Below are 16,555 nucleotides of genomic sequence, written 5' to 3'. Positions count from 1 at the left end.
TTAAATATTTTTATGGATGATGATGCTTCTAGTCTATAAAAGTTGACATGTAGATAGCAATTTGTTTTTCACTTTTTACATTTTTCTAGGTCCAAGAAGCAAAGGTGTAAATGCTCTATTAAAACTAACCTAAGCCAAAAAGAAAGCTGCATCCCAATTCTTATTTCCCATTTGGGAAACACTGGTATGGGCCTATTAATATGGTTATCTTAATCTTCGGTTATGTAAAGAATTATGGTATAATTGGGGTGATGAATTATTTCCCTCAAGACTCAACATATTTGATCTAATTAGACTACGTGGTGAGCCAAATTACAAATACTCAGGTAACAGTAGGTCAGAATTTAAAAACTGTTGAGTGCAGTGGTTTTATTTTAGGAGAAAATGTGAAGAGGTTTCTAAACAAGTGTATTTAATCATTCTTTCATGCACATTACTTCCCCAGCCTGAAGTATGGGAAGAAATTAAAATTTGGAGAAAAGGCATAATTCCAAAGAAGCTAATTAGCTCCCTTGCTTTATTTTTACAGGTCTTAATTCTGAAGGACTGTATCGAGTATCAGGATTTAGTGACTTAATCGAAGATGTCAAGATGGCTTTTGACAGAGGTATGTTCTTCAGCACGTTCATTAACTTAGGACAACAATGCCCTCTGCCAAGAAGGCACAGTTTATGTTATTCTTTATATTAATTATTTATATTTATATTATTGTCTAAGTCATTGATTATTATTCCAAATTAAAAGCTTAAAATTTTACTTATTAGTATATTAAAGTGTTACATTTCAAAGTGAGGGAAGAAACTGTATAAAATGTAACTATATTACCAGTACCTGAGCACCCAAGGCTGGTCCCTGTTCATAAAAATATACACAGAACAGTTAAATTTACCAGAAATCATGGAGAAGATTGGGCAGGGTGGTTGGGAGAATCTAAGTCATTACAGCTCTCAGATTTCCCAGGCTGGAGTTGGCTCATCAAACCGCCTGTCGTCCATGTATCCCATCACCATATTTGACTGGGCGGAGACTCAGTCTAATGACTTAGATGCCCCTACTACAGAATCGTTACTGATTTTATTTGAATTTATGCCATAAAGGAAAATATTAATAACTTTGGAATATAACGTAGTTTGTTGGGGTTGGAGGAATGCTGGAGATCAGAAGAGGCTTTTCCAGAGAAGAACAGAGGTTAACCACATAATATGTAAAGACGTTGGCAAGAGAAGGGTCTGTGCAAAAGCCCTGAGGCTGTCCTTGTCAAGGCCCTGAAAAGTGCTGTGGCTTAGAAGAAGTGAAAGGAGAGTGGATGAAGATGGAATGACTGCAGTATCTCACTGTAGGAAGAATTAGCTGAATGGTAGAAGGGGTCTCAGATCCATGTCTAAATTCAATTCGATTTAACTTGTCATAAACTGAGCTATAATGTTGGTAATTTTATTTTCCAAACCAAAAATTGGATGTGTAACCCATAATGAGACAGGATATTTGATATGTGGATTCTCATAGAAAAATAACTAATAGAAGGCAGAAGCAGGAACTATGTGGCAGGGGAGAATACCAGTTTTCTTTCATTTTTCCTGAATAAAAATGTCAATAGAGGTGATAATTGCCTTTGCAGTTCTTCTACCTACCATTTGTGCTCTCCCATCTCCTTTTCCATATCTTTGGGCCTCTAGCACCTGCCCTCTTGCCCAGGGTTCTCCAGGGAAGCATTCTACATTGCTTTCTCCTCCCAGAAAGTGGTCTATCCCAATTTGTACCACCACAGCCCGCGATTTCAACCCAAGTGTGAAAGACACATACCAGTGATCTAATGCACACTTCAACTGAATGTATGATATGCCATTGCATTTTGCATTTAACAGAGGCTTCTTTAAAGAAAAAGTAGTAGTAGTTTAGGTTTACCGTTCTAGGTTGACAGTAGCGTTAGCTTACAAAATTTCACAGAGATTTCCCATAGAACCTCTCCTCTCATGCAACCCCCAACCCAGTTTCCCATTGTTAACACCTTGCATTAGTATAGTACATTTGTTACAATTGGTGAACCAACATGGGTACGTTCTTAATAACTAAAGTGAGTAGCTCACATCGAAATTCACTCTTCATGTTACAGAGTTCTGTGGGTTTGGCAAATGCATAATGTCATATATCCACATTAAGTGGCACATAGAACTTTCACTACCATGAAAATCATCTGTACTTTACCTGTTCTTCCTTCCCCTTCTCCCCCTGCACCCCTGACAACCACAGTTCTTTCTACAGACTCCACAGTTAAGCCTTTCCCAGAATGTATATAGCCAGAATCATGGAGTATGTAGCCTTTTTCGACTGATTTCCTTTACTTAGCGGTATGCATTTAAAGTTCTCCCATTGCTTTTCATGGCTTGATAGCTCTTTTCTTGCTGTTGCTCAATAACATTCTTTGTCTAGATATATCAGTTTATTCGCCTATTGAAGGACATCTCAATTGCTTCCAGTTTTTTGGCAATTATGAATGAGAGTGACTATAAATATTTGTGAGCACATTTTTGTGTAGACATAAGTGGTTTTCAGCTCTTCTGGGTAAATACCCTGGAATGTGATTGCTGGATTATATGGTGAGAGTATGTTTAGGAAACTGCCTACCCCCAAGTGGCTGTACCTTTTGTGTTCCCACCAGCAGCAACATACAGTTCTGTGGCTCCTGGTCCTCCCAGCATTCATTGTCAGGGTTCTGGATTTTAGCCATTCTAGTATCATAGTAGGGAACAGGCTGCTTTTTTTTTTTTTTTTAAGATTTTATTTATTTATTTGACAGACAGAAATCACAAGTAGGCGGAGAGGTAGGCAGAGAGAGAGGAGGAAGCAGGTTCCCTGCTGAGCAGAGAGCCCAATGTGGGGCTCAATCCCAGGACCCTGGGATCATGACCTGAGCCGAAGGCAGAGGCTTTAACCCACTGAGCTACCCGGGCGCCCCAACAGACTGCTTTTTAATCAGCCGAAATCATTTGTAAGCCAAACGGAATAAAAGAAACCTAGGATAAGGTCAGCTCAGAGTAGGCACTAATTGAATCTTTTGTAGATGAAAATTCAGGTATTTTAACCAGTGACTAAATGCAGGGGAGTAAAAGAAGGCCAGCTTCCCTCCAGAGTCTTAAGGCCCAGCTCCTCTGAATTACTCCTCTATTGTATAACTTCTTTTCTTGTTATTTCCACACTCGAAAGTTTTGTTTCATTTTACTCTCATGCTTCTCGCTATCTGCCTACCTCCAGGGCTTAGACAGCATCCCAGCATGTCATGGTCGTGTATCAGAGCCTGGGGTGAGTCAGAGGTGGCCTTTTGTAAGTTAGGAGTGACTTTCTTGTTATTTTTCACATTCTCTAGGTTTATTTAAAAAAGAAAGAGAAAGCAATCCCACTCATTCCCTTAGGAATTCTCAAGTACTCCTGGAATTTACAAATATTGCTGTTGACCTCTGTCCTCTTGTACTCCCCCCTCATTAAACCTGGACAAATAAGTAACTTCAGAATAGAAAAATTTAAAAAAAAAATGATTTCGCTTTCCACAGAAAATTGATCATTTATATACATGGGCACACAGAATTTGATACTAAAAACTGACACACTGCCAATCTCTAAAGACTGTACCCAAAAACACGTTATGAAAACAGTGCTCTGCATTCAGACACTTACTCTTATTTTTTTAACCTCCTTCCAAGATGGGGAGAAGGCAGATATTTCTGTGAACATGTATGAAGACATCAACATCATCACTGGCGCGCTGAAACTTTACTTCAGGGATCTCCCAATCCCACTCATCACGTACGACGCCTACCCGAAGTTTATCGAGTCCGCCAGTAAGTATGAAGCCATGCATTCCGAATGACCCCACAGACTTCCTCCTCCTGGTAATCATTTCTCTGGTTTTTCCTGAGTTTCTTGAATGCATACTAAGTATTTCCCCCTCGCCTTTCTCCACGGCTAATACACTCAACAAGAATTTTGATCTCCTCTCTCACATCGGTTATTTATGACTTCTGCCGTTAGAAGCTTCTTTGTCATGGGCTAACCCTCATTTTCCAAAGTAAGGCTTAACCCGGAGTTCCTTAGGTAAGGACCAACACTTCCACAAAGTAAAAACGAATAACTAGAAAAATAAAATTGAAAAACAGGACCAAACTATTTTGTTACTAGATTCAGCGAGGCATAAAAGTTGCTTGATCAGATCCCATAAAAGTTTCTAAATTCTTACTTTCAATGTCTGTCCTTATCCTGTGACAGACCATTAACAGACAGTTTGTGAACTGGCACCAGTCCTTAGATCATACTTAAGGAACACGGTTTTAGATCAAGAAGTGTTTCTTTTTTTTTTTTTTAAGTTCTAGTTGAGATGCAAATGAGAAAAAGCAAACGCTTATATGCCAAATTGTATTTATGGTGCAAAACTCATACCTGTAATTCACAGTACATTTTTTTAAAGAAGGGAATTTTTAACAGATTTTAAGTGTTGGCATTGCCATTTTTTAGAAAAGATAAGCTATTTCTGTCATTTTCTTTTCTCTCTTAAAAACCATATGTTGTCTTGATCTTTAAATAATAACATCACTTTCTTAGTAACACTGATTTGCTTTTTGACTTGGAAATTTCTTGAAGTACAGACTTGCTTTGTTCTCATTTTTAGTTTCCCCTTCAGTGCTTTTGTTGAGAATTTCTGTGGTTAGCTCCCTGGAGCCCTGGTTTCTTGCGGGTCAGCCCAGCTCTCATGTAGAGAACATCCAGGAGAATTAGACTGATTTGTACAAATGTCCATGTTAGGAGCCTGAAAGCCTCTAGGTCGCTTCCATGGGAGTTTAACTCCTCTTATTTTGGGATGGATTTGGTGCTGATCATGAAAATTGTCTGCAGGAGCTTCTGGGTTCCTGTTTTGTGGCCCAGACGTTTCCGCCCCAGAGAAGCCTTATGGCCATGAACATGGGCAACACTTGACACTTCCATCACGAAGGGCTGCTCAGTCCACAGTCTGCCCTGATCCCCAGGACAACACTGAGGGCCCAAGGGGACAGTGTTCCTGTCCCCAGTGTCACTTTGAGGTAAAACTGAAAGTTGGCTTCTGTGCCAAAGCCAAGGGCTCCCCATTAGCAGGGGACAGAGCAGTTCTTCAGACCCAGGTTCTGAACTCGACACAACCACCTCATTGATGCAGAAGAAAAATCCAAGCCTTCCTTAATGGGGTTCAAGGCCTTTGCCTCTCACACTCCCACACTGTTCTACCTTCATCCCCCCACGCCCACCTCAGCTGCCTCGGTTAACCTTCCAAACGATCTGTCAGCGTTCAGGGTTTGTATCTGGAACAGGCCTCCCGTCTCCTGTCAGTGAACCCCCCCTTGTACCTCAGAGAGCTCTTCAGAGCCTATCACAGGATAAAACGTCCTAAATCAAGGCAGATTCCTTCTCATAAGTTCAGCTCTTTTGAGGTGTGATTTCCCTGACACCAAAACCATGGCTTAATACTTAAATATGATATCAGTGTTTATGTGTTTGCTGTTGATCTGATTGTCTACGGAATATAGTGTCCTTGTCTGCGTCTCTTCTAGCAGTGGTGTCGCTTTCATCTTTGGACACATAGATGCAGTCTTTCTCTTATCTTTACAGGCACAGAAGGGAGATAAGAGAAGCTAAAATTTGTACAGCATATACTAGGTACAGAAATCATGTTCGGCACTTTACAGCCACAATTTCATTTTAGTTGTTTTTTTCTTTTTTTTTTTTTCATTTTAGTTTAGCTTAGTAACCTCTACACCCAACATGGGGCTCGAACTCATGACCCGGAGATCAAGAGTTGCATGTCCTTCCAACCGAGGCAGACAGGCGCTCCACCAGGATAGCGTTTTAGGAAGGAGATAGTATAGGGTGTGAGTAAATTGTCCGAGGTCCTTTTGGTGGAGAGGCCCTGGCATTCTGACTCACATGTGTCTAATGTCCGAGCCCCTCTCTCTCCACTCAGCCCACTGCCTGGCTCCCTGCAGCTGCAGAAGACTTACCCACAGGAGGAAGACCGAAGGGCAGAAAGTCCTCCCAAAGATGGTCAGGGCTGGCCCACCCTTCCTGATGCAGGGGCTCTTGAACCTTTTTCTCACTCAGCCCCTAGGAAACGGGGGAGGGGGAGGGATTCTTCTTGAAGGCTCTGGTTTCTCTGGCATTTATTAGCATTTCTTGCCAACAGAAGCTCCGAGTTCACATTAAAGCTTTCTCCTGCCAAAGCCATCTGAGCTCTGCTGCCTCCCACAGACATGCACCGCTTGGGAGCTGGAGGGGAGTGGCTACAGGAAATGAAGAGGGACACACAGGTGGTGGGGGCCAGGGCGTCTCATCGAAGGGCTTAAATGTCTTCGTAATCCCTTGGCAAGTGCCCTGGAACCACCTGGAAGTCTCAGACTACCTTTTTCCTCACTGCCTCCCCTTCCCCTCCAGGGAAGAAATTGCTGCCCTCCCCCCTCCCCCCACACCAGGTGCAAAGGCCTGGAAGGCAGGTGCCTCTCGAAGGCATGCTCTGGGCAAGCACTCGGGCGCTTCTGAACACAAGGACAACGGTGCTGCCGGGACTGAATGTGGAAATCTTTCTCCGGCCAAGGACTCTAAGAGCTATGCTCCCAGATGATCTTAGAAAATGTGATTCAGTGTGTAATCCTGAGTGAGTCAGATAAACTCAGAAGTAATACCCAGGGTTCTTCGTCCTAAACAACTTAGAATGTCCTGAAGCCTGGGATGAGAACTTGCAAGTTTTTCCCTCAACTCTGCCACTGAGTAACCCCTTAACCTTGGCTAAGTCTTTTTTCTTCTTCTATTTGAATTTCTATTTCTCTCTATGAGTTGGCAGCACATACCTTAAAAAGAACTTTTAACTAGATGTTGATACAGGTTCAGGTGCTTATTTCCTGCCCCCACCATGTTCACATTTCCACATCCTTCCAGACCTCCCTCAGATGCCATCTCTTTCTCTCCTCTGTTCCTCTCAGCCCCCGAGCCATCTTTCTCCTCCGTTTCCCTGTCATACTTCGTCTGGACCTCTGTTATGGCCTCCTTCCTTCCCGCTGAAAAGTTGCCTTCATATCTTGCCTTCCTTGTTAGACTGACCCCTTTACAAGCGGGAGTTCTCTTGCTCATGTTTATTGTCCCACAGCCCCTGCAGGAGTCCCTCACTTACATAATAGGTGCTTAATAAATACTTGTTGAATGCATAAGCATAATTTTATATTGAGAACCACAGATTCTTAGAGTTCTTAGATCTTCTAAAGGGTCATGTTAACAAGACTTCCTTCTATGACACATTCTTTTTTAAATACCCAGTAATTGCAAGATCGCCGCTTCTCTCAGCAGACAGCTGCCAGTGGACAGACTTAACGGTCAGAAGGCCCTATTGTGCACAGCAGAGAGCCACCTGCCTTCAACTCCCTCCCATTGGCAATGGTCCTAACATCCCCCTCTTCTGCATACAAGCCTTTCACATACTTGAAACAACTGATGGTGGTTGTTCATCTCTAAATACATTCCATTTTGTCTTTGCTTAAATTATGCCATGGTCTTCTTAGGACAAAAGATTTCTATTCTCTAAAAAGAATATGGTTACTAGTCCTTTAAGTAGAAAAAAAAAAAATAGAGAAAAATTAATTCCAGGGAAGAGTCTGTCAATTTGATGTCAGAATATTCAAATGTAGTCTATCATATGCCCCCAAATTGCTCTCTCCAGTCTGGCCTCACCCCGAGCTCCAGATTCACCAGCGTCAGCAAGATCATTTGGAGGTCTGATAGACATCGTGAGCAGAACCCTGGTCTTTCCCACGAAACCTCTTCCACCCATAACCTTTATGGAGGCTCCATCCTCCCAGTCACCTATGGCCAAAACTTAGCTCATTCTTGATTCTTCTCCTTCTCATACATCCCTTATCAGGAAATCCCATGGACCCTACCTTTAAAATATACCCAGAATCCAGCAACTTCTCATCACCGTCACTGCCACCATCTGGTCTAAGCTAGAGTCATTCCTCACCTGGTCTTTTTCTTTTTTTTTTTTTAAGATTTATGTATTTGAGAGAGAGCAAAAGAGCATATACTAGCCTGGAGGGAGGGGCAGAGGGAGAGGGAGAGAATCTTAAGCAGACTTCCCGCTGAGCATGGAACCCGTTGCGGGGCTCAATCCCACGACCCTAAGATCATGACCTGAACTGAAACCAAGAGTCAGATGCTTAACCAACTGCACTGTCCAGGCGCCTTCCTCACCTGGATTTTTGTAATAGTTACTAAAATAGTCTGTTTCTACTTTGGCCTTTCCATAGTCTGTCTCCCACATGGGAGACAGAGGAGAGATACTGTGAGCAACATCTGTCACATCATGTCCTTGTTCAGCACCTTCCCTTTTCTCTCTAGAATAGCCTACAGTCCCTGGAATAGCCTACAGCACCTGACACAACAGTGTCCTGTTTCCTTTTTGACCTCCTTCCATCCCCCTCTTGCTCACTCCAGCACAGCCACCTCTGGCTTCTCACGTGTCCTCAGATGTCACAGGCCCACTCGCCCTTCAGCATCCTGATACAGCTGCTCCTTTGCCTGGAAGCCCTTTTCCCTCGCACTTGCAGTGTTTCTTACCCTGCTGTTCTTTCCCGAAGCACTGGCCTCATTCTAATATAGTACAGACTGGAAGGTCCATGTTCACTGTGGATTGTCAGTCACCCTCTGAGAGAAAGAAGCAGCTCTCTGTGAGCAGGGAATTTTACTTGCTAGCCCACCAACACCATCCCTAATTTCACACCATCTACAGATTCTCTCTGCAAAGATTAAGTATGAAAATTAGAAGGAAACTATGTTACTCTTTTTTTCAATTTCCAAAACAATATAGTTTCAAATTAATTAGCCCCATGGTAAAAATTATAAGACAAAGTAATAGTTTTCTATAGTAAATGGAGTTTTCTTAATTCTAGAAATCAAATGATTAAATTTCAGTATCCGAAATGGTACTGCTGTTATGAACTGACATTCTTTAAAGACCCGAAGTTTCAAAGACCATGTATCAGTTATCTTGGCAAATAATACATCCTGTATCACTGATAAACGAACCAGGAACCCTGAGTAAGCTTTGAATAGAAATCCTAACGGCTAAAGTTTCTTTTTTTCTTTGCGGAGATACAGAGATAGTGAGAGAGAGCAGGAGCAGGAAGGAGAGGGAGAAGCAGGCTCCCTGCTGAGCAGAGAGCCCGATGCTGGGCTCCATCCCAATACGTGAGCCGAAGGCAGACGCTTAACCAGCTTAGTCACCCAGGCCCCTCCTAAAGTTTCTTTGAATTAAAAAGCTTCGCTTTTCCTATTCTGACATTTATCAGCTCTGCACTGCCAATGCTAGGAAAGCTCACATTCATTTTTATGTCAGCTTTACCCTGACTGATGCATGGCCGTGGAGTCGGTTTGTCTTAGACGTTAGAAAACCAGGATTCTTAGTCTTGTGTCTTGAATGATACATTGTGGTCAGCTATGGCCTTCTAGTATTTCAAGGCTGCTCTCCTGATGAAGACTCAGCACTTTGAGGTCCCCTTGCACCTGTCCTGCGCCCCGACATTCAGAGGCCCCCTATCTTCCTGACATCTGAGGAGAAGCAGGAATGCGCTAGGGTTCTCTGAGAGCACAGCATTCCACAGACGCTGCTGCTTCTGATTACGGGAATAACTGATGAACTGAATGCAGTCTGTGACCTCAAAGGAACGTGCTGGGGTTTGGGCCAACACAGAACGAAAATGTCCAAATGAAGATGGTTCCCTTTGAAGTTTCTACCTTCGGAAGCAGGGACCCTGCTGTCACTCCCAATGTTTAGAATTGTCTTCACTGGCTCATTACAGTCTCCGGTTGTCCTACGTAGTAGAATATCTTTGTGCTCTGAGGATAGGTTTGACTTTTTTATATAACAAAAAGTAAATTAAAACAAAGGAAGTAGGGGCGCCTGGGTGGCTCAGTGGGTTAAGCCTCTGCCTTCGGCTCAAGTTGTGATCCCAGGATCCTGGGATCAAGCCCCACATCAGGGGGGCTTCCTCCTCTCTCTCTGCCTGCCTCTCTGCCTACTTGTGATCTCTGTCAAATAAATAATAAATAAAATCTTTTTTAAAAAATTAAAAAAAAAAAACACCAAGGAAGTAAATACTGGATGATACCTCTCTTGGTTTACAAAGAAAATAGCATGAATATCAATGAAGCCTCTGGCAGGGGTTACCATGGCAGAACTGGGATGTTCAGAAGACCTGGAAGGAATTAACCTCCCTTCAGTATGTCTGTAATGTTGTAAGATGATCTCATTTGAATGTCTCGGTTTTTACTCTGTGCATACATGTGTCTGAACTCTTTGGGGTGACAGCCGATCTACCCAGTGTCCAGGGTCCCCAGTGACCAGCCTCAGGCGCTCAAGTGAAGCAAGCGGGGGCTGTCCCCCAAAGTCTGAGTAAATGGTATCGCCGCGCCAAAACCAAGCCTCACAGAAACTGGAGACTTGGACCTTAAAATACTTTCCATAGCTTGGGGCTGGGGGGTGGCAAGGATGTGCAAAAAAGCATTCTGGACCGGCCCTAGGTGATCACTGCAAGAACAGAATCCAGTGAAGCATTTATACAAGGTGTTAAAGTTCTTCCCCTCAGTGTTCGACTTGCTGTTTTAGAAATTATGGATCCGGACGAGCAGTTAGAAGCGCTGCACGAGGCCCTGAGGCTGCTGCCCCCCGCCCACTGCGAGACCCTGCGGTACCTCATGGCGCATCTCAAGAGGCAAGTCACGGGCCCGAGGCTGCTCCTTGTGCTGCGGCCCAGTGTTAAGACTGAGATGAGACCCAAGGTCTAAGAAAGGACAGATCACTGAGGGAGTAACTACAGACGCGCGCAAGCGGAGGAGGAAGGCTAAGCAGCGCGCACCAGTGCCGGGCACAGCTGGATGCGGCCACGCTGGCCGTTCAGGTCTGCGGGAACCGATATGCGAGAGCGCCCGGTCCGGTTCTGGTGGGAAGAGGGAAGTTGGTAGCTGTCAGGGCAGGAGCATTAGCATAAGAAAGAGCAAAGCAACTCTCCAGAAGGCTCGCTTTTCTTACTTCTTGCTCCCAAATGGGCACTTCACCCTGGGTGACAGGATTTTAGATTATTGCCATAATGTCTCCCACACTGAAAACTGCTATAAAAAATGGAGTAAAATAAGAGGTAGAGAGAGGAATAGAAAATAAAATATTCTGGCTACTTCTGGTTTAATGTCTTAAGTAGCTTGATGGTGGTGTAACTTCATTTCTGTGCTCGGTCGCTCTCACTCTCTACCAGTTAAAGCAAATGGTTTTAAATTATGGGATCGAGTTTTAGTGGTTTTAGGATTTCAAAATATAAAGCCAATTAGAAACAAAAAAGACAGAACTTGACATCTATTTTGTATGCCTCTCGGCAAGAGCTACCCAGAAATGAATATTTAACTGGTGGTGCATTTAACATTTACACGGTTTCCCTCCTTAAAAGCAGTAGGAGCTAAAACTTGTGTTTAATATGCTTACAAATTCACTTGCAAATTCAAGTTTGCTTCATATATGTATGCAATTAAGTCCTTAGCACTAACGCAAAGGAATGGCTCTCCAGCCCTAGTCCGGGCCTTTGCTGGCTAGCAGGAGAGCGAACACGGACACTCAGCATCCCTCAGTCTCCCTGACCAGAGCCCAGTCTGTGCCTCCGCCACCCCCTTCCCCGGATACTCTGTAAATATCCTGGGAACCGGGCAGCCAAGGGAAGGAGGGCTGATGGAATAATGGAGACGACCCAGCCCCCCGTCCACTACAGGCAAACACCCCGCACACTCCAGCAGTGAGCTCGGCCAGGAGCTTCGGTGATACCAGAAGTTTAATTTATTGATATGATTTACTTTGAGGTGAAGAGGGGGTCATACAAGGAGCGTAGCCAGAGAGCTGGTAAGTGGGCCGGAGCCATGACCGTGAGCCTGGTTTTTGTTGTAGCACTCGAGCCCTGTGCAGAATGCCCGGGCTTACGCAGCCACACCCCTGTGCCTCTGTTTTCCAGAGTGACCCTCCACGAGAAGGAGAACCTTATGAACGCCGAGAACCTTGGCATTGTGTTCGGCCCGACCCTGATGAGATCTCCAGAGCTGGACGCCATGGCCGCCCTGAATGATATCAGATACCAGAGACTGGTGGTGGAGCTGCTTATCAAAAATGAAGACATTTTATTTTAAATGTTAGTTCGCAGGGGGAAAAAAATGTTTTACAGATGAAGGAATGTTTTATAGTAATTTAATTGGCTCTTATAGCTGCATCATTTCTTGGTTAGAAGTTCGGGCAGATAGCCAGGTTAAAATGAAGGAACTTTCCATTGTTTCCGTAGCACCGCTCCGCCGTCCTTGTAAAACAGTGAACACGCACTCCAGTTCTAGTGCCCCTGGGTGTTTATCATGTTAAGAGAAACTCAAGCTATTGCATGATTAGCCCTCTCTCTGGCAAGGGAACCCCACACAAAGGAGACAACAAGCCTGCACCGCCTCTCCGTCCCGGGTAGTCTGTGGTTGTAATTCAGCATGTTTCGCAGAGTCAATCTGTCGTGACTTCGCTTTTGGGTTCTACGTCATTGGTTTCTGATGCTTCTGTAAACGCGCACATGAATGGATGAACCGGCCCCCCCGGCTGCTGCGTTGCCATAGACTAGAACATACGCCAACTTTTCTCAGACGCTTCATTTCTGGTTTCTCTTAGTTCTTTGCTAACATAGTCTTTTCTTTCCAGCAAAAGCAAACTGTGTTTTCAGATTTGTTACTTTAGTAAATTATCCACCAATAAAAAACTACAATGCGGAACATTTTCTGTTATGTTATTATTGGGTTCCCGTTGCAATTTTGTGGTTTTGTCTGCCTGCATTTATTAATTTATGAAGTTTGACTTTTAGAAATCGAAAATATTGATAGCTTACTTTTTTCCCCCATGATTGAAAATATTTGGGAAAATGTATTTGGCTATTTATTTAATACCGAGTAAAGTTTTGTGTTGAGTTCCTAAAGTAATTTAAAGCTGATTAAAATATCCATTCGTTGGATTTTTCTTCTGGCACACTTTGGCAGAAAGCTAGACTTATTTTCTCAACTTCGGGTGAGGGGTGGGGGGGGCCAGCAGTTGTTCCTTCTTGAGCCTTCAGAAGAAAAGCTAAAAACAGTGACTTCTTCAACGTTTGATTTGTCAGAAATGCTGGCGTTCGCCTGTGGTGGGGCTGCTCAGGCTGCTGGGGAGGAGTTGGTGCGCATACTTCCAGATCCCAGGACTCCAGCGGTGGGCCTGATGCTGTCACTAACTACCCGTGTGCCTTTGCATAAGGGCCCTCCAGGGTCTGTCAAATGAGCATCCTTCTAGAACTCAAGTTGTATCCTGCTTTAAAAAGTAGAATAATAATGACGCAATGTACCATTTTGTGTTTTCACCACTTCAGTCCTTGATACCAGGAAGACCATCTCAAAGATAATGGTAACTGACAGAAATGAGGATTTTTTCCTATTTTTGCCCCTAGGCTTTAGTAGGAGTTTGATAGTAGAACTACTAATGTATGTGTTCAGAAAAGTATGGTTGTTCAAGAGTTAGTCCCTCACCGTGGCCTTCTCAACCACGGTCTCCCACGGAAAATGTCATGGCACTAAACATGGGAAGCATGGATTAAGAGGGTACAGAGATTTGTTTTGTATAACACAGAAACTCCTTTAAAATGGAGGCCACTAAAAGGCACTCTACACGTAAATCTATGCTCTTGACTCATGAAATACATTTGTCAGAGAAATCTGATCACATAAGTCTGTCCCGGATCCGGTAAGTCTACATTGTGTCATGGCTAATGTTCCTTTTGTACAAAGTCCTTTTAAAGGAGAAATCCAGTTACAGAGAAAGATGCTTTATTAGAGTATAGTCACCCTGTTCTTTTCCTAAAAGGAATATATCTATATATTTTTATATATATGTATGGCTGACTCTCAAGTAGGCACTTTTTCTTTTCTAAGGGAAAATGCATTTATTATTGTTCTGATTTACTGGAACTTGAAATATTCCATAAAATTACCCAGGAAAATCCAGGTAGCAGAAATATTAAACACTGTGCCTTCCTTCAAGAGGTTCCAAACGTGTTTTAAAAGGCCACAGAATGATACACACACACACACACTATGCCACTTAAATCACTTCTATCTTCCATAGGTGTAGACATAAGCTCTGTGGTCCCAAGGTAACACTGCAGCCTTCCCCTGGCAGGACCACATAGACATTCAGCGTTAAGTGTGAATACAACCGTGGAGGCTCCAAGACATCTGATGAATGAGTCCCATTTCAATGTCAGACCAAAGGCAACATAGGAGACATGCACCTGGAGGGAACAGCTTCCGTATGTGCGCAGGGGAATCGGGGAGGCACTTGCTAAAATTAGAGATCTACCTGGAGCAGAAGCAATTCCTGATCATAGTAAACACTCAGCAGATGTTCAGATAAACCTCCAAGTCTTCAGACCAGATCCTTGTTTACCAGCTCGGTGAACAAGCACCGTTGGTATGTTTTTAAAGACCCGGATGTGTAGTTCATCCCCTCAGGACAAGCAGATTCAAATTACAGCTACATCATCTGGGAGCATTCTGGGACCGTGGGGGTGACACTCCTTGAAATGAAGAAACAATCCCCTGTTGGCTCAGGAGGCTCTTAATAACTACCAGAAGGTTTTACACATAGCCTTCTGTGACTAATGGGAGATTTCTGAAATCATGACCTTTTACGATGAGGCAAAATGTCTATTGATCTCCACTGCAGGAGTGAAGGAGGGACCCATAGACCTCCCCATCATCATCCGCTGATTTGGCAAGCACCGTGTGTACTCTGCCCCAGATATCAGGTCCATTTCTTCTCAATTTTCCATAAATAGTTTTAAAGAAATTATTGAGAAAGCAATCTCCCTTCTCTGTATTTTCTGTTAGTTTTTAAGGCCCGTTCGTCACACCATCTGGCCAAAGGAAGTCGTTCTTCACTGAACTGATTTTTAAAATGTTTGTAAGTGGAAGAACGGATGTTTATCACAATCTTTCTGGTTACTTGATGAGCTCAAATGGAGTGCCTCTGAATAAATTAGGTTCAGGGTTCCAACACTATTCATTTTCAACAAAATATTTTAGTGTTTATAGCCCCAGAGCTGATTAGCTATTATTAGTAATTCCATTTAAAAAAGCAAAAAGGGTTTTTTGGGTTGGTTTTGGTTTTGTTTTTAAATGCACATTGGAAAAGCAGGACACCCAAAATTCTTCTCCCAATTATATGTTTTACTCATCAGGAGGGTCACTTCTTATAGAACTCTCTGAGGGTCTCTATAACCAGATTGGCCTGTAACAACTGTGTGGTACTCCCATTTGTCCATTAGTGTTAAGTGAACGGCACGTCCTTGTCTGAGCTGAAGCAATAGTGGGCTTCACATACACCTCATCATCACACCACACACTCCCACCGAACATCTGGGCCGTTTTGACCCTTGTCTGGCTCGCAGCGTGGTGGAATGTAGGAGAAGGCTAAGAAGAAGAGAATGTTGCCAGGGATCTGTCAGTCTCTCTAAGTCTTAGAGATGGAGTTTTTACTTGCACTCTCTGTCCAAATGCAGCCCTGTCAGGCGTTCCCCTGCTGGGGGACTCCCCATTCCACTCCCATTTCCTGCCTGCTCCCTGTGGGCCCGGCACTGTGCTAGGCCTGGGAACAGGGTCACTTCCAGTTCTCAAGGAGCTTAATGGGTCATCGTGGCCTAGTCAAACTTGGATTTGTCCTTTCTCACTGTGTCTTTTTTCCTATGAGCCTCAGCACTAGACGTCAGGAGAAAGCTAAAACAAGACAGCATGGATGTATCTGCCTTTCTTTGGGGAAAGGCACACTCTTACAGTTCCATCCATACTCTCAAGTTGACTGTAAACATCCATTTGACCAATAAGAAAAGAAAATACAAAAATGACTTCACACATACTCTGTACGAGCGTATTTGGAGGCATCCAGAGCATAAGGTTTCAGCTGCCTGTCCCTGTGGGCAAGTTTTTTTCTGGAATGGGACGACAGAGCATGAAGGAGCCCCATCATGTCCTCGGCCATGGGTCCACTCGCCCCTGACCTCCCTGCATCGCTCGAGTCTCGGCATTGCTGCTAGCAGTCCTTTGCATTTATTTTGGCCAATTCTGTGCCTAGTTGGTGGTCCTTCTGGAAAAAGAGATGGTCTCAACCTGACAGCTCAGAGTCCCCATTCATCTAAAACAGACTGACAGTCTTCCACATTTACTGAATAGTAGTGAAGGGGAAAACTAAAGATGTTCTTTTCGCTTGGTTCTGTCCAGCCAAGGAATTCGGTTATTACACATACACCAAATCCCACTTCAGACCAACTAACGATGTTACTAATAAAGGTTATATTAATACTTTTATCATAGTTCCAAACATTTGTTTCTCAATGCATTCTCCTACCTTATTAAAGGCAGGAGGGCCTCTCGGCAAATGCTTAAAATTTTTTTAAAGTAAAATTATTTC

General features: G+C 43.5%; 1 protein-coding gene across 3 annotated transcripts in view; it reads left to right on the top strand.

Moving 5' to 3' along the window:
* CHN1 (chimerin 1) overlaps nt 1-12,840 on the top strand; it is a 208,984-nt gene extending 196,144 nt beyond the window's left edge. For all 3 annotated transcript variants that reach the window (XM_044242376.1, XM_044242375.1, XM_044242377.1), the window contains 4 exons: nt 530-607; nt 3,699-3,836; nt 10,670-10,775; nt 12,054-12,840. In XM_044242376.1, coding sequence (XP_044098311.1) covers nt 530-607; nt 3,699-3,836; nt 10,670-10,775; nt 12,054-12,225 — 494 coding nt within the window. In that variant the 3' untranslated portion in view covers nt 12,226-12,840. The remainder of the gene's footprint in view (nt 1-529; nt 608-3,698; nt 3,837-10,669; nt 10,776-12,053) is intronic.
* The last annotated feature ends 3,715 nt before the right edge of the window (nt 12,841-16,555 follow it).

This window comes from Neovison vison, chromosome 3, assembly GCF_020171115.1.
Source record: "Neovison vison isolate M4711 chromosome 3, ASM_NN_V1, whole genome shotgun sequence".
Classification (NCBI taxonomy): Eukaryota; Metazoa; Chordata; class Mammalia; order Carnivora; family Mustelidae; genus Neogale; species Neogale vison.
Note: the sequence above shows the minus strand (reverse complement) of the source record. Positions and strands in the feature narration are given on the sequence as shown.